Genomic DNA, 20,332 nt, shown 5'->3' on the forward strand with positions numbered 1-20,332 from the left:
GTAGAGGGCATGTGCAATTAAAGACATATGTACCTTTCATTCTCTGCAGACATGTACCATTAAACTGTACAATGCACAGTTCCTGAATTTGTATAGACGGTTACTCTCGATAGTTATTGTGATAACTTCCCAAAGCCCAGTAAGGTGGGGTGGTCTTCAAGATTAAAGAACCTTAAGAAGACAAGGTCTACATGAACACAATTTCCAGATTGTCAGTCCCAGGTTTCCTCTTTCACTATACTTTATACCATACAAAAAACAACAATTACAAATAGGCCTACCTCTTCTCTTAGCTTGCGGATGAGCTCTGTATCATTATGATGTGTTTTGATAACTTCAGCTTTGACACTAGCAATAAGAGAGGCACTTTCAATTAAATCTGGCCTTAAAGTTCCTTGTGCAAGAAAGACCTCTTCCGGTTTCAGGTTCATATCCCCAATCACTTCATTTGCTATCTAAGAAAAAGACACGCTTTTAACATTTAGGTTTCTGTAAACAGTGACACCATGGACGTTTCAAATGCATTAGGTACACACACACAATTGCTAAGTAATTTGAAATCAGTTTGATAATTGAGTATCAAATCTCAGGAACCATTTTTGTTAAAGATAAATTTGATAAAAGGTGAACCTGCTGCAATACTATCATTAAAAACAGTGAAATCAAGTAGGGTTATGAAAAACATAATTAACAAAAGCTTGGTTTACAGTTATATGTATTACAGCTACCCAATTTAATAGAAACATTAGAACCTATGTATTTCAAATTCAGGGGCCCTGAAAAAGTGTGTTTGAAAATAAATTGTTCACGATAGCTCAGATTGTGGCCTACAAAAAAAAAAAGGGGGGGGGGGGGGCATATTTTGAAGATTTTCCTGGCAACTGAGAAACTAAGGGAATCTAGTCCCATGAGACATATGTGAAACCAAGGAAAACAATTATGTATTAAACTTATTTATTTTAAATTTACAGTGAGCCGTTGGTAAATATAAACCATGATGTATTAGTCAATAGTACACAGTCTTAAACAATGTTTATGGTGCAATATTAAGCCATATATGAAGTCACAGAACCTAGAAAAACGCCAATGGTAAAGACAAAATGTCCACTGAAAAAAATGTGGGAAGAATGGGCTCAGGTTGAAAGGATTCCTAGAATGTGCAGGTGTATCAGTGCGACTGGGTTATTTAACACCTTTTGCACCATACCTCTATAAATAACACGTCTTGGTTACCATTTGAAAACATTTCAATGGCAAAAAGAAAAAAGTACATCATAAAAGTGTTTCATGCAAAATCTAATTGGTTTTAATTCTGAGCAAAACAAAAAATATTTGACAAATACCTTTACGAAGGTGTCCCCAATAATTTTCCTTTTTTCCTCTGGGTTTGTTGTCATATTGAGTGTTTTGCTTATTCTTTTTCGTGGTGTTCTATCTTCTTCTGAGATTGGCAGAGTTGTTGTGCCATTGTAGAAAGAATGTGCTGCATTAACGACTGTAAAAGCAATAATTTATTTTACTATTAAAGCAAAAGAAGATGGAAAAATGTCGAACATTTTAGTGCTTCTGGTACTGCTACGTTAAAAGGCTTAAGAACATCTTCAAAATGGATATTGTTGGCTGCACAACCTGTTGAGAGGCAGATTCCAAGTTGCCTTGCACAGCTGGAAAACAAGGGTGCATGGATAAGATCAACTACTGAATCTTGGCTTCTCACCAGCCATTCTATAAAAATGTCTCTAGTGTCAGTGAGGAGGCTGCTTCAGAGCAGGGAGCAAAGCAGAAGACTGGGAGGAACGAACAAGCAAGAGTTACGTTCTACATTGGAAGCACCTGCAGCAAGATGTACAAGCAATAAAGGAAAGAGAAAAAGATAATTAGATGTGAGGGGAAAAAAAGAGTAAGGACTGCTCAAATGTTCTTATAGGTATGACAGAGCCACGCCCTCACTGCAAGAATAACATGTAAAAGGTAAGAAATACATTGGATATTAGGGCTTCATGCAGGAAAAACAGTGGAAGAAGAGAATGAAAAAAGGGTTACATGAGAGGGAAAAAAACAATACACATGAGTTAGAGACTCCATGCAAAATGGAGGTAATTGGGGAGAAAGGAGACATTTCTGCATATTTCATGCAGAAAGGAACAATTTTTGTCCAGCCTCATCTTCCTTTTTATAATTTTCTGCTTATTAGCGTTAGGTGGATACTTCTGCAAGGTGTGCAGTCTCTGTACCCCATGCAGAGGAGAACCTCGGCACATGCAGCAAAGGCTCCACTTGTGGGAGGGAGACAACCAATATGTGATAACATAAATTATATGTGAGACAATGACAAATTCCCAATAGGGGAGGCTCATGCACCTACTAAATGTGTTAAGTGATGCTTTTAAGCAGTTTTCCCGTAAACCTATGTGCAGTACGTGAGCAGTACACATACATGCCGGAAAAGTGGAGTCACTCGGCTCCATGTGGTGGCGCCCGCGCTGGAAGTGATGTGTGCTATGCCTATACAGGCGCCACTCAAGCGTGCTGTCTATTTCTTTTCACAACTTTCCACACCAGAGCAGCACAGAGTCACGAAGAGCACAGACCACTAGTGTGTAAAACTAGGTCCCTTAAAGGGGAAAACCCTATCCCTAGAAATCCGTTTGCAGAGTGGGGAGGCGGTGTGGGCCAGTGAGAAATGTGCAGCTAGACAGTCTCTATCAGATTAGACGTTATAGGATGTAAATAACTTGTTCATCTGATAGACTTCTAGTCGCAGATCCCTTACCTTAGACTGGATTTCAAACTTTCTAATGCTGCGTCCCCAGTGGAAAAAAAAAAGTAATTGCCCCCCCCCCCCCCCAGAATTCTTCACATTTATTCTATTAAGTTTGCAATGTTCAAGTATGTCTAGACTTATTGAAATATTGCACTTAGGTTGTGTTAAATATTTTTTTTTAAATGCAATCAATTATTTTCTGCTCAAAACAAAGCACTGTTACACCCCCCCCCCCCCCGCACCCCCCCCACACCCGGATCGCTTGAGGCCCCCTAGGAGGAGCCAGACCCCCATTCCCACCCCAGTCTGTAAAACTGTTTCACCCTAAAGAACAATTTACTTACCTTCGATAACACATTATCTGGTAGGGACTATCTAGCTGCAGAGTCCTTACCTTAGAATTCCCTGGCATCAGCCTGGAATCTGGAATTTTTGCTGAGCAGTACCATGCATGCGTCATCAGGTGGCATCGTTCAGATCCGCAAGACGTCGTCGTTGGAGCTATGTGGGACGTCACGGTCACCTATAAAGGCACCACCCCAGTGTGTGTACATCAGTTCTTTTTCCCCACAAACATCCACGCCAAAAGCACAGAGCCACAGATAGAACTAACAGTTCATCTGTGCAAAAAACTAGGGCCCTGAGAGGGACAATCCCTGGCACTATTAGACATATCTGCAGAGCGGGGTGGCATGGGTGGGTGTAAGGAGTCTGCAGCTACAGTCTCTATTAGATAATGCGTTACCAAACGTAAGTAACTTGTTTATAAGATAGAGACTTCTAGCTGCAGATGCCTTACATTAGAATAGATACCCACGCCATAACCTCCTGGCGGTGGGCTGCAGATAGATCTTCTTACACTAGAAAGTCCTGTAGGACCAAACAGGCAAAGTGTCTGTCTCTTCAGACCAGACTGTCCAGGCAGTAGTGTTTTGCAAACGTGTGCAAAGATGTCCTGGTTGCTGCCTGACAGATATCCAGGACTGGAACACCCCGTGTTAGCTCAGTGGTAGCACCTATGCCTCTGGTAGAATGAGCCCTCAGAAGGCTGTTTCTTGGCCGGTGCGTAGCAGATCTTAATGCCGAGAACGACCCAGCCTGAAATGGTTTGTTTCTGCACTGCCCGACCCTTCTTTGCTCCCATATACCCCACAAAGAGTTGGTCATCCACCTGGAATTCTTTTGTGTTGTCTAGAACGACAATGCTCTTTTGGGTCCAGTCGGTGGAGTTGCTCCTCTTTCTTAGGGGGATGCGGTGGAGCAAGAAGGTAGACAGGGTGATATTCTGACCCAGGTGAAATTAGGTCACCATCTTGGGAAGGAAAGAGGCACGTGTTCTGTAAACGACCTTGCCTGGGAGCATAGTTAGATATGGTGGCTTAGAGGAAAAAGCTTGCATCTCACCCTCCTGGCAGATGTTACTGCCACTAAGAAGGCGGTCTTGATGGTGAGTAGCAGGAGAGGACAGTTGTGTAAGGGCTCAAAGGGAGCACGCATGAGAAATGTGAAGACCGGATTTAAATCCCACTGAGGCATAACAAAGGTGTAGGGGAAACATATGTACAAGCGCTTTAAGTAATCTATGTACAATAGGAGACTTAAAAATTGAAGTCTGATCAGGCAGCCGATGGAACGCCGATAAGGAGGAAAGATAGCCTATGAGAGTACCCAAGGCAGAACCCTGCTGGGCAAGGGATATAATACAGAGAAGGCTATCAGAAGGAGAAGCTGTAAGAGGATCAATAGATCTTCCTGCACAATATACAAATCGTTTCCAATGGCAGGCATATGCCTGGCTGCCAAAATACCTTTACAGACTTCGGGAGGAAGGTCAAAGGCAGCCAACTGTCGCTGCTCAATCTCCACGCATGCAGACACAGAGTTGACAATTTTGGGTGGAGAACCCGCCCCTGCTGTTGCAAAAAAAGATCCTCCCAAAGGGGTAGCCTGATCACAGAATCGATGCTCGTTTTCTGAAGCTCAGGATTCCAGATTCTCCGTGCCCAGTCCGGAGCCACTAGGATTACTTGGGCCCGGTCGTTCTTGAGAACTCTGGGGAGAGGTTTGGGCAGAAAGGCGTTCAGGAGGCCTGAACTCGACTTGTGATGAAAAGCTTTGCTGAGCGATTGCTGCCTTGGAAACTACAAAGCACAAGTCTGCTGACATTACGCGTTCTCTGCTGAGGCAATCAGATCTAACCAAGGTTCTCCCCACTGCTGAAAGAGTCCTTGCGCCGCTTACGGGTGGAGACACCACTCGTGATCTGCTAGGCATCAACCGCTGAGTTAGTCTACCCTGGCATGCAGAGAACCTTCCAGGTGATGAACCGCCAGGATTATGTCCTGCTGTTTCAGCCATGTCCAGGGACGCAGGGCCTCTTGACAAAGGGTGCACGACCCCACACCGCCCTGCTTGTTCCAGTACCACATTGCGGTAGTGTTGTCCGTGAACACCTGCACTATCTTCCCTTTTACATCAGGAAGGAATACTTTAAATGCCAGTCTGATCGCCCGGAGCTACAGTAAATTGATATGGAGTCCGGATTCTGCCGGAGACTAGAAACTTCTGATCTTCACCTCTACCAGATGGCCACCCCATCCTAGAAGTGACGCATCTGTCACTCAGTGAAATCTGGCTGGGGACGGGAGAGGGGTCTGCATCTGACCCAATCACAGCTCACGAACCACCACTACAGATCTTTTGCAGTTCCCTCCGAGATCTGAACAGTGTCAATGAGATTCCACTGATGCTGTGCCCATTGGAACTTCAGGTCCCACTGCAGAGCCCTCATATGTCAGCTGGCATGCTTGACTAACAGGATGCAGAAGGCCATGAGGCCCAACAGCCTCAGAGTCTGTCTCACCAAAATCCATTAGAGGTTGAAACATCGGTATTATAACCTGAATATCCTGAACTCACTGCTCAGGAGGATAAGCTCAAAACTACACTGAGTCCAGAACAGCTCCAATGAAAGTGAGCTTTTGAGAGGAGCCAGGTGTGACTTCAGCACGTTTATAGTTAACCTCAGCGAATGCAGGAGGTTCACTGTAATCTGAAGGTAAATGACAAAAGCCTGGGGTATAGGAGCCTTCAACACCCAGTCGTCGAGGTAGGGGGAAGACAAATCCCTAACCTGCGCAGATGATCTGCTACCACCCCCATCACTTTTGTGAACACTCAAGGGGCACTGGTGAGACCGACATAAAGCATGGTAAACTGTAAGCACTCATAGCCCACCTTGAACCGCAAGTAACGGCTGTGGGCAGGCAGGATGGGATGCGAAAATACGCATCCTGCAAGTCCAGTGCTACCATTCGGTTTCCTTGGTCTAGGGCAGACAAGACCGGAGCAAAAGTGAGCATCTTAAAATTTCTCCATTTTAAGGAAGAGATTGACGTCCTGTAAATTCAGAATAGGGCGAAGGCCCTTGTTCTTTTTAGGAATCAAAAAGTAGCAGGAATAACCACCACTGTCTACTTCTGACATCAGGACCCTTTCTATAGCTCCCCTTCCATAGAGAGCCATAACTTCCTCAGGGAGCAGGATTAAGTTATCCTCTTTGAGCTGTTCTTTTAATGGATGCATAGAGGGAGGGAAAGACAGGAAGGGGAGGGAATAGCCCTTCTGTATCTGTAAGACCCACTCGTCCGATGATATGGATCGCCAATGAGGGAGGTGAAATGGAATCCTCCTTCCAACTGGACGCATATGGTCTTTTAGAATCATATTAGGAGGACTTGGGCACTGTTGAGGAGGGGGGGCTGGGTGGTGGTTGACTTCTGGCCAGACCCTCTGGGTCTGAAGGTACCACAACCTTGTCCTCGCACAGGATGGTGACTTGACGGAGGACGGTGGGTGGTCTGTGGATGGCGTGGTACCACGCCCTTTCCAAAGCCTCAAAAGGGGTGAAAGGCAGACTGCTGGTGAGGGGGTGCCGAGAGGTCCAAGGGCCTGGCTGTAGCCCGAGAATCCTTGAATCGCTCTAGCGCTGAATCTGCCATTTTACCGAACAGGCTCAAGCCATCGAAGGACATGTCCATAAGGTTTACCTGGACTTCCCCCCAAAAAGCCAGATGTACTAAGCCAGGCATGGCGACGAAGGGCCACGATCGATGAAATTGCCCTACCCAGCGAGTCAGTCGTGTCCAAACCACACATTATTGTAAAACTTCGCTGCATCTCTCCCATCTTTGACAGCTTGTGAGAGTGTCCCACATTCCCTCTGGGACCTGGACAGACAATGCCAGGCTGGAAAAGAAAACATTTTCTTCCCATGCTGATCCAGCCTTTTGGATTCCCTATCCAGGGGAGGAGAAGGGAAGGCACCTTGGGAAGTGGAGGCCATCAGTGATGGATTCGTAAAAGGGTAACAACGGTTCTGATGTGGGAAACCCCCAGCTGAAGCACCTCAGTCAGGAGGTTAGTCCTGACCGGCTCTTCAAATTTGGCCCTGGTATCGGTTCTGCGAAACTGTGCCCGGAACATCAGGTTCCCGAGACACCTTGTTGGTCGACAGGCGGGGAAAAGTCAAAGTCCCCTTGGACGACTTCTTGTGTCTCTTCCCCGAGAGCACGGAGGACTTCGAGTGGAGCAGTCCCGCAACCTCCACCTCGATCGGGAACATGACCTCCTTGGAGGCGGGCCAACAAACGTCGACTGGCTTGCTGCCATGAGCTTCAGAGACCGCTCTCTCAAAGCTTTCGGGCCATGGCCTGGCAGACGGAAGACGACTTCATGTTGTGGTCACAGTTCAGGCACCAGAGACATACCTGGTGGAGGTCAGTCACCAACATCGCGCAATGGCAGGTGCCACACGGCTTGAACCCTGTCTTCCTGTATGTCATCCTGCACAGACTTCAAAAGGACTCGACTAAAAGGTAAAAAAAAAGGCCTGTCAAAAAAGACCAAGGGTAGCCTGATTCTGGATCTCTGTTTAACTGGAGCAGAAGGAAAAGAACTGATCTACACGCACCGGGGTGGTGCCTTTATAGGTGATTGTGACGTCATGGACAGCTGATGGTGCCACGTGGATCCGAACAACGCCACCCGACTGAGCGCGCAGAGTACTGCTCAGCAAAAATTCCAGATTCCAAGTTGACGCCACGAAATTCTAAGGTAAGGATTCAGCGGCTAGAAGTCTCTATCAGATAAGTCCTGCAGGACTGAATGAGCAAAGTACCTGTCTCGAGGGACCTGACTGTCCAGGCAGTAATGCATCGTGTGCATGTATACAGAAGCCCATGATGCTGCCTGGCCAGTGTCCAGGACCAGAACTTTGCGTGCTAACACAGTGGTTGCAGCCGTAGCTCTGGGGGAATGAGCACACAAACTCTCAAGAGGTTGCTTCTTTTCTAATGCATAACAGATCTTAATGCAGAGCATGATCCATTGGTAGATGGTTTGTTTCTGCACGGTCTTCCCCTGCTTTGCTCCGACATACCCCACAAAGAGTTGGTCGTTCACCAGTAACTCTTTTGTGCAGTCAAGGAAGAATGGCAATGCTCTTTTTGGGTCCAGAAGATGGAGTAGCTCCTTTTACTTAGAGGAATGTGGCAGAGCATAAATAGGTAGAGAGGGTGATGGACCAGCGTACATGAAAGGGTGGGACTACTTTTGGCAAGAAGGAAGCTCTAGTGTGAAAAAGCAGTTTGTCTGGGAAGATGTTTCGGAACGGAGGCTTAGATGGTAAATCCAAAAGTTCACTGACCCTCTGGGCAGATGTTACTGCCAGAAGAAAGGCCATCTTGATGCTAAGAAGCCTGAGAGGACAGTTGAGCAGTAGCTCAGAAGGGTCTCACATCAGGAGAGTGAGCACTAGATTAGGCATCATATGCCGCAGAACTTAAAAAAACCTATTTACTACCGGGCATTCGAACAGGGATAGCTGCTCTGCCAACTGTAGAAAGGCTGAGATAACAGAAAGCTAGCCCTATACGGTGCCGATAGCAGAGACCTCCTGGGCAAGAGAAAGTATAAAGAGAAGAACTTGAAACAGGGAAGCAGAGAGAGGGTCAAATTGTTTCTCTGCACACCAAGCCACAAACTTGCCTCAACAGCAAGCTTTCACTTTCATGGTAGAGGAATGCCTGGCTTCCAAAATAACACTGTCAATACCTGTCAACTATTTCCACTCAATCTCCATGCATTAAGGCAATCCCGTTGACAGTTTTAGGTGAAGAACCCTTTCTTACTGCTGCGAAAGAAGATCATCCTGAAGAGGAAGTATGATCAGAGGACTGATGGCCGTGCTCAACAGCCTGGGACAAAAAAATAAAATAAAAAAATAAAATAAAAAAATAAAAAAACTCTGAGTCCAGTCCAGAGCCACAAACATGACTTGGGCCTGAACTTTCCTGATCTTTTTGAGAACTCTGGGCAGGACTGGCGGGGGAGCAAAGGCGTATAGAAGGCCTAAATTCCACGCAAGACTAAAAGAGTCTCAGAGCGAGAGCCATCTCGGAAACTCCAGCGTGCAGAACTGCTGACATTGCAAATTTCCTGCACTGGCAAACTGATCTAACCTAGGCTCTCCCCACTGCTGAATGAAACCTTGCACCACCGCCGGATGGAGATGCCATTTGTGATCTTCTAGGCATTATCTATTGAGTTCATCCATCCTAGGATTCAGAGAGCCCACCAGGTGATAAACCACCAGGGATATGCCCTGATGTACCAGCCATGTCCAGAGACATAGGACTCCACTACCCCATCCTGCCCTGTTTATGCAATACCACATAGCAGTGCTATTGTCCATGAACACCAGAACTAGCTTTCCCTTGATAAACAGTAGAAAGGCTTTCAATGTCAGTTGGATCGCCCACAGGGCCAGTAGGTTGATGTGCAGTACAGATTCTACCAGAGGCCCCTGATCCCCCCTCAGGTGGCTACCCATCCCAGGAGTGATGCATCCATTGCGACAGTCATATCTGGTTGGGGTGGGGAGAGTGGTCTGTCGTTGACCCAATCGCTGTTCATTAACCACCACGGCAAGTCTTTTGCAGTTCCCTCCAAGTTCTGGACTGTCAGAGAGATTCCCCTGATGCTGCGCCAACTAGAACGTCAGGTCCCACTGTAGGGCCTGCATTTGCCAGCAGGCATATGTAACAAACAGGATGCAGGAGCCCATGTGGTCCAGCAGCCTCAGAGTCCCTGTCACCAAAACCCAGGACAGAGGCTGAAAAATCGGTATAATAGCCTGAATAGCCTGGACTTTCCGTTCGGGAAGTTAAGCCCAAATCTGCACCGTGTCTAGAACAACTGCGATGAAAGAGGGCATCTGAGATAGAGTCAGGTGTGACTTAAGCACAGTGGTAGAGAACCCCAGCAAGTGCAGGAGGTCTGCCGTAGTCTGGAAGAAAGACAACTGCCTGGGGTGTGCCAGCCTTCAAGAGCCAGTCATTGAGATGGCGAAAGACAAGTATCCCTGATTTCTACAGATGAGCTGCAACCATCTCCATCAATTTGGTGAACACCTGAGAGGTGCTGATAAGGCCAAAAGTAAGCACAGCGAACTGAAAGTGCTTGTGGCACACCATGCACAGCAGGTAACTTATGTGGGCAGCCAGGAGGACGGGAATGAGGAAATAAGCATCCGCCAACTCCAACGCTACCATCTAGTCTCCTGGGTCCAGGGCATACAGGACTTGAGCCAGCATGAGCATTTTGAATTTCTCCTTTCAGAGGAAGAAATTGAGAGAGAGCTGGTCTAGGATAGGACGAAGGCCTTCATCCTTTCTGGGCTCCAGAAAGTAGTGGGAATAACAACCACTACCTACTTTTGGAATTGGCACCCCCCTCTATGGCTCCCTTGGACAAAAGAGCTGTTACTTCTTGGCGGAGTAAGGACAGATGGTCTTCCATCAGCCTGTTTCAAGTGGGTGGCATGAGTGAAGTGGTAGTCACAAAGGGGAAGGAGTAGCCATTCAATCAGGAGAACCCAGCGGTCTATGTTATCAACCTCCAGTGGTGCAGATGATGGCATATTCTGCCTGCCACTGGTTGCAGTGTGAACTACAGAGGTTTGGAGGCTGCCTCAGGGAGGGTGAGGGGGCATGCAGGTGGACTGACTCGACCTCTAGCTGTCTGACCCACAGGGTCGGAGGGTAACGAGTCCTTGGGAGCTTGTGTGCTGTAGTGGCTGGGCGGGTAAGAACGAGGCTGTATACCCCTAACGTGACGACAAAAGGAGCAAGAGGCAGACGGGGGTGGGGGGGCCATAGATGGCTCATTGACCTGGCCATAATTCTGGATTCCTTGAAGCTCTCCATCGCCAGGTCCACCGGGTCTTCGAGGAGATAGGAGCCATCAAATGGCAGGTCCATATGCAAGGTGTGGACATCCTTGAAAAACCAGTCATTCTTAGCCAGGAGTGGCACTTTAAGGCCACTGCCAAAGAAACCGCTCTGTCTAACGAGTCAATCGTGTCTCGCCCACATCCGAGTTTGAACTTGGCTCTCCAGTCTGCCATGGCTTGGGAGACTATGGCCCAAGCCTCCTGCAATAACATGGACGGCTCGTGCACAACTGAATCCCACAGTGCATGAGAGTAATGTCCCGAAAGGCAAGTGGTGTTCGGCGACCGCTTCGCCAGGCTGGTGGAAGAAAATGTTCTCTTGCCTAAGGTGTCCAGCCTTTTGGGTTCCATATCCGGCGGGGTCCCCTGTGGTGGGTTGTTGACAGTGGGCAATTATCCAGGTCACAGAAGCCCCTGTGATGGCCTTTAACCAAGTCCCAAGCAGGAAGTCCGTAACGGCTTAATTAAATGGGAGAAGCGAGGGAGTCACTCCCAGCTGAAGCACCTCTGTCAAGATATTAGTCTTAACTGCCAATAAAAGCAGGGTAAGGACCAGGACCTTAGACAGACTCCTCACCCCTGTAGCTAAAGAAGCTCCCTGCTCCGTAGCCACGGTAGGAGGAGAGATCATGTCAGTGTCTGGAGAGATACCCAGTCCACTGGCATCTGCCACGTGCTCACACCAGTCCATGTTGGGGTCTAGGGCTGGTATTCATCAGGGTCAGTGGCCCCTCCCAAGTTTCCCCAAGTCCTAACCTGTAAGCGCCAGAGTCAGCTTCGGACAACATTCTTCCAGCTCAGTGACGGCGTCAGGGATGAGAATGGGGACAGTGCCGCTGGGGGCTGTCATTGCGAGCATCAACATCAATACCGGCATAGAGGAACTTCGAGATGGAATAACTAGTACCATTGGTGGATTCAACGGGCCCGACTGGCACCAGGGGCACATGTGCTGGAGGGGAGCCTGTAGGGGCCAGCAGGCACGCCAGCCGGGTCAGGCTACCCAAATATGAGGCACATGTCCTCCTAAATTTCAGGTAGTTGGCCAGTAGTCGCTCCGGCTCCTGGAAACTCAGGGAGGCACATAGCGGGCCCAGGCACAAGCGCAACCGTGGAGCCAGGCCTCTAATGACGATGCTCCCTTGTTGCGTTGGATAACTTCGACAGACGGGGTAAAGTCAGAAACCTCTGACTTCTTGCTCTTTTCCTTTTTGAGGAATATATCCAAATGCCAGGATGACGGATTGCAATGAAGATCGTTGGCTCTGCAACTGACCCCAGGTCTTCAAGTCAAACAAGATGGGGTTCCATCACGGACATCCGTCCACGACAGACGCCGCAGGGCTTGAAGACAACTTTTCTAGTGGTCATCTGTAGGAAGCCGTCTCTGTATATAATACATCAAAATGAGATATAGTGTGCACAGAGTCCAAGGGTTCCCCAAAGGTTTAACAGAGGCTAAAGTAGATAATACTAATGCTCTCTTTTGTGGTAATGTGGTCAAGCAGTTAGGCTTATCAGAAGGTAGTGCAAAGCATTTGTTGCATACACACAGACAATAGAAGAAGCACACACTCAATGACTCCAGACCAATGGTTTTTATATAGCACAAATATGTTTTCTTAATTTATTTCTAGAACCACAAGATTCAAATTGCAGGTAAGTACATTACTAAATATGCATTTCACATATGAATCAATATGACGTTTGGAATCAGTAAGTTATAAAGTTTAAGAATATATGGCAATAATCTGTTTTAAAAGTAGACAGTGCTATTTTCAGAAACAGATCGGGTGGGGGTGGGAGTTAGTACGATTTACAGGTAGGTACTTGACTTACAGTTCCACTCTCTGCTCTGGGGGTTAGGAAGGTCACAGGTTGGGGTTCAAGTGAAACCCAAACACCCAACACCATCAACACGGGGCAGGCCGGGTGCAGAGGTCAAAGTTGAGGCAAATTTAACATGGGCTCCTATGGAGACTGGGCGCACTCTGTTTCAGATCTGCTGGCAGGTAAGTACCCGTGTCTTCGGAGGGCAGACCTGGGGGTCTTGAAGAGCATCGGGGGACCACAGGTAAGCACCAAACACACACCCTCTGTGGCACAGGGGCAGCCGGGTGCAAACAGGGCGTCGGGCTCACAATGCTTTCCTAAGAGGAGACCTCGGGGGTCACTTAAATGCTGCAGGCTGGGTCCAGGGGTTGGTTCGGGAAAACTACAGGCTGGAAAGTAGGAAGGCTGCCTGCTGAACATTGCTGCATGTGTAGTCAGGTTCTCCAAGGCCTGAGGGCTGCAGGTGCAGTGTACCTTTAGGCATCGGATATCTTGGTCCAGAGCTTACGCAGTCAGGGGGTCCTCTGGATTTAAACTGCAGGCGTCTTCGTGAGGGGCATGAAAGGTCAACCCAGGGTGGACACTTGCTCGGAATCGCCTGGGGACCTTCACTAGCCGATTGGGCCATACGGACATAGACCATGGGTATCGGGTGCAGGGTGGTCAGGACTCGCAGATCCGGGGAGGCTCTGGAGTCCTTAGTTGTAGTGTCTTCTTGGACAGAGCCACTGTCCACGGGAGTTCTTGGTCCTTTGTGATGCAGGGCAGTCCTCTGGAGCTTAGCAGAGGTCACTGGTCCCAAAGGATGAGTCGCTCTCTTGTTGCAGGTTCTTTGAAGCAGGAGACAGGCTGGTAGGGCTCGGGCCAAGTCAGTTTGCATCTTTCTTCTTCTCTGCTGGGGGTTCAGCTTAGTAGTCTGTCTTTCTTGTGAGGCTGCTAGGAATCTGAATCTGGGTTCAGGGGAGCCCTTAAATCCTGGATTTGCGGATGCTACAGGAGTCAGAGCGCAGTAGCCAATGGCTACTGTCCCCGAGGGTGGCTACACCCTTCTTGTGTCCACTCCCTTTGGGGAGGGGGGGACACAAACCTAACCCTATTGGTCTCTGTCCTCCAAACCAAGATGGAGGATTCTGCGGGGAGGGAGGTCACCTCAGCTCTGGTAACCTTAGGGGTGGTCCTAGAAGGGCTGGTCACTTATTCCTGCTTCCCCTAATTTTCCCACCGGACTTGCCACCAAAAGTGGGGCTTTGTCCATTTCAACTCCACTAGGTGGGGTGCCCTGGGGCACTGTAACAAGAGGCTTGAGCCTCTAAAGCTCCCCGCCAGGTGTTACACTTCCTGCAGGGGGGGAGGTGTAAAGCACCACCACCCAGGACAGGCTTTGTTCCTGGACACAGAGAGCACAAAGGCTCTCACCCCATGTGGTCAGAAACTGGCACAGACTGGTCTGTCCTGAATTAACAGTTTGGCTAACATACAGGTGACATCTCTAAGATACCCTATGGGTGTATTTTATAATAAATCCCACATTGGCATCAGTGTGGGTTTACTGTGCTGAGAATTTAGAACAAAACTTCCCAGTATTCAGTTAAATCATTATGGAGCTGTGGAGTTCGTAATGACAAACTCCCAGACCATTTACTCAATATGGCTACACTGCACTTACAATGTCTAAAAAATGGACAGACACTGTGGGGGCATATTGCTCATGCAGCTATGGTATAGTGTCACCCCTGCTAGAGGGGTGACTTACCTATGCCACAGGCAGTGGTTTGTGGACATGTAACATTGCAAGGGATCGACCAGGGTGCAATGAGCTTAATCAGTCCAATTATGTATGACTGTCTTCAGTGCAGGAAGCTATTTTGGGGGACTGCTTAGAGGAACAATTTCTGAGCAGCCCTGATGATCATACTATTAATGAGCAATTCCCACCGAATATTAGCTTCCAGACACGTGGTGCTGTGTCTGACAAAAATGGTCTATCAATAATGACATGGAATTTAGCTGGTCTTGGAAGAAAATTAGACGATACTGACTGGTGCTCATATATAAGTACCCAAGACGTATGCCTCTTTCAAGAAACATGGGCGAAGGAGAGGATTGATATAGATGGGTTTCTTTCTTTTAATATAGCTGCTCAACCATCTGAAAAGTTGTCAGGTCGTGCAAAAGGGGGGCTCCTGATGTTACTAAACAAACGAGTGCAATGTGAATATAAGATCTTAAAATTTGATTGTGCTGATTTGATGGGGCTACAAATTTCATTCCAACAGAGTTTTAATGTAATTTTTATTAATGTTTATGCCCGATCTGTATCACGTGGAGCAGAATCTCAGATTTTAACCCAGCTACTTGACTTTCTAGACACTTAACAACTAACATCATATTTGATAATAGCTGGGGATGTAAATTGCACCTTTGAACCTTCTGTGTTACTTAGTGGTTTAACAGAGGAAGACCACCAAATATGGGGGATTGCACAGCTGAATTGCGATCATTTTTGTCCTCGCTCTTGTGCAGGGGCTCAGTTGGCTTCCCTTTGCTTGAAGCATGGCCTAAGGGCCTGCAACGGTCGTATGCCCTCCGACTTAAACTCAGCACCTACATTCAAACAAGGTACAACAGCAAGCGTAATTGATTATTTTCTAGTTGATATAAGACTGTGGCCCCTGCTAGAAGATATGGAGGTGGATATTAGATGTGAAAGCGATCATTATCCCCTGATTCTCTCTATTTCTGGGGATGTTTTCAGAAGAACCTTGAATAACGAGCTTACCACGGTTCCCTCCCCCATCTTGAACAACTTTTCTATGAAGGTTAGGTGGCCGAAGGTGGTGTCAAACCCCTTCTTGTTACGCGAGATTTACCTATCCTTCATAGATAACTTGGCCCCATACCAAGACTATGTTCCTAAGGATATTCCTTTTCTTCGTATACACGAAAACATGGTGGTTAAGTTGCAAAGTATCTTTTATAAGAAGGTTGGGGTAAGACAGCAAGGAGGGACCCCGGTAAATAACCCATGGTTTGACGAATTATGCTATAGAGCCAAGACAGGGTTAAAAAATGCCATTATGAAAGGGATCCATGGGGAAATACAACAAGCCAGACGCACATATAAGGAGTCTATCATACGTGCAAAAAGATCTTGGGAAGAATCAATTTGGCAGGAGCTGTTGGATGCTACAGAATCCAACAATAATAAGATTTCTGGGAACTGTTGTACAAGCGAGAGAAAGAAGGTAGGACCACCCTAAGGAACCATATCCAACCTGAAAGATGGGTGGAACACTTCTCATGTCTTTATGATAAAATTGACATCCCGGAGACTCCTGTCAATCAAGATGTGGGGTTAAACCCCTCTCCCCTCTCAGATGTGGTTTCTGCCCTTGTTTCTATAGGAGGGGGCCCACAGGATCTAGAGGGCTATGTCCATTTCTCTATTGAAGAAACTGCTGAGGCAATCTGCTCGTTAAAACCTGGGAAAGCACCAGGTCCAGACAAGATACCAGGGGATATTTATAGATCGGAACCAACAATATGGACCTGGTACATTAATGCACTTTCTAACAGAATCTCCGAAGGGGGCAGTTCCCCACGACATGGAAGGGTGCCGAGATTATCCCTATCTATAAAAGGGTAATGCAAACCTCCCAGTAAACTATAGGCCGATCAGTCTAATAGATAACCTGCAAAAAATGTATGCAAAGCAACTTCTAGGCAGATTAACGAGCTGGGCTACGGACCATCAGATCCTTTCTCCCCTCCAAGCAGGATTTCGACCTAGCATTAGTACAGTGGACCAGGTTTTTACGCTAGCCGTGCTGTTTTGGAAATACACATCTCTTGCAAAACAACCTTTATACGTTGCTTTCGTTGACCTGAGATCAGCCGTTGACCTGGTTCCAAGAGAGAAGCTATGGGAGGTGCCACACAGAATAGGGACCCCAGCCAATTTAATTAAACTCCTGAAGCGACTGCATAAAGATACATATGTGCAAGTGAGATGGGGCAACATGGTGAACAAACAGACAAAATCCCCATAAATAGGGGTGTTCGCCTGGGATGTGTGCTGGCACCATTTTTATCAATGAGGTGGTACAAGTTCTGATGGCATGCCAAAACGATGCTCCCACCCTGTGCGCTCAGAAAATCCCAATTCTTCGTTTTGCAGACAACTCTCTCCTTATTTCCAAATCCCCAATAGGCTTACAAGCTCTTATAGACAGGTTTAAAATATTCTGTCAGGAATATGGTCTGGAGTTGAATCACAAGAAAACTAAGCTAATGGCATTTCGCTCTGGAGTGCCGAAAAAATGCACCATTCATTTAGATGGCAATTTACTGGACAAGGTCAGCTTTATTGACTATTTGGGTGTTAGGTAACTGACAATTTGCACTGGGCAGAACAGGTTAACAAGAGTGCTGGTCTCCTGCAGCACAGTGCTGCATCTATCCTGCGCTTTTATAGGGGTACGACAGCAAAAACTGTCTCCCCAGCAATTAAGATTTATGTTGCTAGGGCACAGGGAGCTGGTGTCTATGGTGCAGAGGTCTGGGGCTTCTCCGATAGTAACAGGCTAACAACTGGAGACAACAACTTTGCGAGGGCTCTATGTGCTTGCCCTCCTAGCACTCCGTTGATTCCATTGTTTTTAGATTTGGGCCCGAGAAGGATAGCCGATCTAATTACTTTAAGACCACTTTTATATTGGGTAAGGCTATGGACTGTCCCAGAATTGGATGTTTATAAGACCTCACTTTTAGATCTGCTGAAGTGTTCCAATTCAGCCTCTATCCCCTGGGTTAAACATGTATCCAGTTGGTTCAGTAACTTGGGCCTAGGAGACCTTTGGGAGAAACCCCACAATCTTGAGAAAGTCCACACCAAAGTGTTGAAGCTTACATACTGGGCCTACGTATGGAACAACTATATTAGCCGTAGATCTCATGGTAGCCTAACAAATTTTTTCATTGGCATCAAATGGTACCCGCAGTTTGAATTATATCTAGACATCATACCTGATATTCTAGGCAAAAGTTTATTTGCTAGATTTTGCTTTGGGACCTTGCCGCTGAAGACTTTGATGTGTAGATGGGGTGCAAAAACAGTAACTGATATCTGCCCTGTTTGTGGTATAACTTCTGAAACAGTTGAACATTTTATGTTTTTCTGTTCAGCATACTCTTCTCCTAGGTCCAAGTGGATTCGTAACATCTGCCCGGAAATGGGAATAAGGAATTGTGCCTTTGCTCTGAGAATCTTAAAAAGTCATTGTTCTAAAGTTTTAATATATGCTGTTAGTAAGTATTTACTGGCGGCATGGCGTATACGGAATTCTTTTATCAGCAATGTGTCTTAATCATGATTGGATGAGATGAGTAGCGGGGGTTGTTCTTTTTATTGTTAATACAGGTTTAAATTGGAACTGTATTTTATATTTGATTTTATTATGTATTGTGTATTGCTTTGATGATCTATTGATCAAATAAAGCTTGTGTTATTGGACATGGAACCCTGAGGGGGTGCCATGTGGACTCTGCCTTTTTCTCCCCACCAGCACACACAATCTGCAAAGGCAGTGTGGATGTGCTTGGGGAGGGGTACCCCGGTGTGGCAAAATACATGCTGTAGCCCTTGGGGACCTTCCCTGGCCACAGGGCCCTTGGTACCATGGGTACATTTTACAAGGGACTTAACTGTGGGCCATGGGTGTGCCAAGTGCAGATACAAAGGTACGGATTTTGGGAAAGAACACTAGTGCTGGGGCCTGGTTAGCAGGATTCCAGCACAATTTCAATCAAAGTTGGCATCTGTATGAAGCTGGCCTGGTGTGTGGTGGGTACCTATGGTACTTACAACTTATAGCAGGTCCAGGTATCCCCTCTCAGTGAAGTGTAGGCAGTGCCTAGAAGCCAGGACCTCTAGAGGCGGCTATAGATGAGCAGCCAAGGCTTATCTAGGAGACGTGCAAAGGACATGCAATACAGCTACAGTTACACAGTACTTACACTCAAGAAACACTTGGTTGTACAAAAATAAAAGGTACTCATTTTTTTAACACAGTATCAGAAAATACTAGAGATGCATCCCTCCAATTTGTGGTACGTAAATACACTACATATACACACATGTATATACACACAAATATATATATATATATATATACATACACACACACACACACACACACACACACTAATAAACAGAGGCATAAAAAAAAAAAACGTAGAAAACTGTAAAATAGCAATATGCAATAGTAACCCAGGGGGAGCCCAAACCATATACTAAGGAAGTGGAATGCGAACACAGGTCCCCCACCTAGGTAATAAATCGTGTAGAGGGGAGCTGGGAGTACTAAGAAATCACACAGGTAAGAAATACAGCACCCCACTCCTGTCAGCGACCAGGAATGCAGGAGTAAAACACCCGATATCCCCAAAACCACCCTTAAGGATGAAAAGAAGACAACGAAGACACCCAGAACAGCCTGCAAGGAACCAGCAGTAGAAAAACGAAGATGGAGACCTATGGAAAGAGGAGACCAAGTCCAGAAGTGTCTGTGGAGTCCAGGATTACGAGATAGTACCCACCCAGAGGTACCTTTTGGAGTTGGTTGACGAAGAAGGAAGACTGGTCAGCACCATAGCAGAGAAGCTGGAGAAGAGTTCCTTATGCATGCAAAAGGTGTCCCACGCTGGAAGCTGGATTGCAGCTGGGTGTCGGTGAAGGATTTCTATCAACAAGCCTTGGCAAAGGCAAACTCACGGTTGGAGGAAAAGCGGTGCTGCCAGGGACCAGCAAGGTTCAGGAGGACTATACCCAGGAGGGGAAGTCACTCGGGACCCTCAGCATCGCAGAAGGCCCACAGGAACAGAGGCAGCACCCTCAAGTGTCCCACAGGCAAGGGACACAGAAGTCGCTGAAGCAGCCCACGAAGCTCCACAGAAGTTTCTCCCACGTCACCGGTGGACCACGCAGAGGCCCAGGAGTTGCTGGAGGGAGCCCTGGGGTCTGTAGCTATACGTCACCTGAAGTTCCCCTTGGATGTGAAGCAAACAAGCCTTGGCAGATGCAAAGTACACGGTGCATGGGGGCATTGTCTTGCATGGAGTGGAAAGGACTTACCACCACCACAGTGTGACAGCTGGTAGAGAGGACCAAGGGAGAGTCTCCGGACCACCACCCATTATGCAGGATCCACGCCACTCAGGATGAGGGGAGATCCACACAGCCGTTCATCGATGCAGCCAGGTACCTGTAGTTACAGGGGAGTGAGGCCTTCACCCCAGGGGAGATTCCTTCATCTTCTTGTGCAGGCTGATGAGTTGCAGTCTTCTGAGGATGCACAGCTGGGAAAATGTTGCAAAGCTGGCAGGAGTTCAGGATACAATGTTGCAGAAGAGCACTCCTTGTGGATCTGCAGCTTGTCGGTTCC

General features: G+C 47.2%; 1 protein-coding gene across 2 annotated transcripts in view; it reads right to left on the reverse strand.

Annotated features, from left to right (window-relative positions):
* Positions 1–20,332, reverse strand: part of GMPS (guanine monophosphate synthase) — a 529,284-nt gene that overhangs the window by 248,492 nt on the left and 260,460 nt on the right. For both annotated transcript variants that reach the window (XM_069213299.1, XM_069213300.1), the window contains 2 exons: positions 1,344–1,495; positions 282–455 (listed from right to left, as the gene is read on the reverse strand). In XM_069213299.1, the coding sequence (XP_069069400.1) occupies positions 282–455; positions 1,344–1,495 (326 nt within the window). The remainder of the gene's footprint in view (positions 1–281; positions 456–1,343; positions 1,496–20,332) is intronic.

The sequence above is a fragment of the Pleurodeles waltl genome, chromosome 11, assembly GCF_031143425.1.
Source record: "Pleurodeles waltl isolate 20211129_DDA chromosome 11, aPleWal1.hap1.20221129, whole genome shotgun sequence".
Classification (NCBI taxonomy): domain Eukaryota; kingdom Metazoa; phylum Chordata; class Amphibia; order Caudata; family Salamandridae; genus Pleurodeles; species Pleurodeles waltl.